The sequence below is a fragment of the Aplysia californica genome, unplaced genomic scaffold (assembly GCF_000002075.1).
Source record: "Aplysia californica isolate F4 #8 unplaced genomic scaffold, AplCal3.0 scaffold00665, whole genome shotgun sequence".
NCBI classification, from domain to species: Eukaryota; Metazoa; Mollusca; class Gastropoda; order Aplysiida; family Aplysiidae; genus Aplysia; species Aplysia californica.
The window spans coordinates 267,614-268,984 of NW_004797935.1; the positions used below are offsets into that span (position 1 = coordinate 267,614).

At 47.6% G+C, this 1,371-nt stretch overlaps 1 protein-coding gene across 1 annotated transcript in view; it reads left to right on the forward strand.

Moving 5' to 3' along the window:
- Positions 1-1,371, forward strand: part of LOC101855139 — a gene marked incomplete in the record, with an annotated part of 46,051 nt that overhangs the window by 38,672 nt on the left and 6,008 nt on the right. The window contains 2 exon segments of the mRNA XM_035972366.1: positions 326-460; positions 1,074-1,235. Coding sequence (XP_035828259.1) covers positions 326-460; positions 1,074-1,235 — 297 coding nt within the window.

Below are 1,371 nucleotides of genomic sequence, written 5' to 3' on the forward strand. Positions count from 1 at the left end.
TTTTTTTTTTTTTTTTGGGGGGGGGGGTAGTTTTGTTTTGTTTTTGGTTGTTTGTTTGTTGTTTTTGTTGTTGTAGTTTTTTGGGGGGTGGATTTTCTTTTGCTCTGTTAGATTGTATTTTGTTTTTCTAACCGACCTCTGTGATGTATTAATCTTACGCTATGTATAGTATATATAAACCTAGTTTGGTGTAGTATCAGGGTGTGTGTACGACGCGCGCGCGCGTGCATACACGCACACATACACACACATACACACACGCGCACACACCCCCCCCACACACACACACACACACATGTACACATGGCCTGGTTGTGTGTTTCAGGGTGTGTGTACGACAAGCAGCCCTGGTCTGAGTGTAACGTGGAGAGCAACACGCGACAGAGAGAGATGGTTCTGGTGCAAGGGGAGGCTACACAGTGCTTGCCCAAGAAGATTGTCACCAAGAAGTGCAGGAAAGGTGGGCCAATATAGACCACATGTATTATAATGATGTGTGTGTGTGTGTGTGTGTGTGTGTGTGTGTGTGTGTGTGTGTGTGTGTGGCCTAGAAATGTAATACAGGTGGGGCAATATACAATGTACGTGTGTGTGTGAGATGTGGTGTGTGTGTGGGGGTGTGTGGGTGTGGGTGTGTGTGTGTGTGTGGGTGTGTGTGTGTGATCAAGAAATGTGGAAAAGGTGGGGCAGTATACAATTTTCGTGTTGGGGTGTGTTTTGTGTGTATGCATGTGCGTGTGTATATGTGTGTCACTAAGGAGTGTAGGAATTGTGGTTCAACAGACGTTTGTGTGGGTGTGTGTGTGGGTGTGTCACAAAGAAGTGTAGGAAAAGTGGGTCAATAGATGTTTTTGTGTGTATATGTGTGTGTGTGTGGGTGGGTGTGTGGATGTGTGTGTGTGAGTATGTGTAGCCTATCTGTGTATGTATCTGTGTGTATGTGTGTGTGCGTGTCTGTGTGTGTCTGTGTGTCCGTATGTATCTCCAACAAGTGTAGGAAAGGTGATATTATCACGAATGTACGACTATAGTTTCCTTCCTGACAAAACCAGCCCCTGTGTTGTCGCCCTCAGAGTGCCGGTACATCAAGGGCGAATGGAGCCCCTGTGACCCCAACACAAACCTGAAGCACCGCTCACTCACGCCCAAACCAGGCAGTCTCCAACAGTGCCAGTCGACCGTGCAGGCGAGGCCTTGTCGTCGACGCGCGGAACTCACAGCGCCAAAGTCCAACAGTGAGTCAACTGGCACACGCACACACACACACACACACGCATAAACACATGCACACACACACAGATACACACACATTAACACACACGCACATACATAGGCATACATTAACACGCACACACGCACACACACCTATAT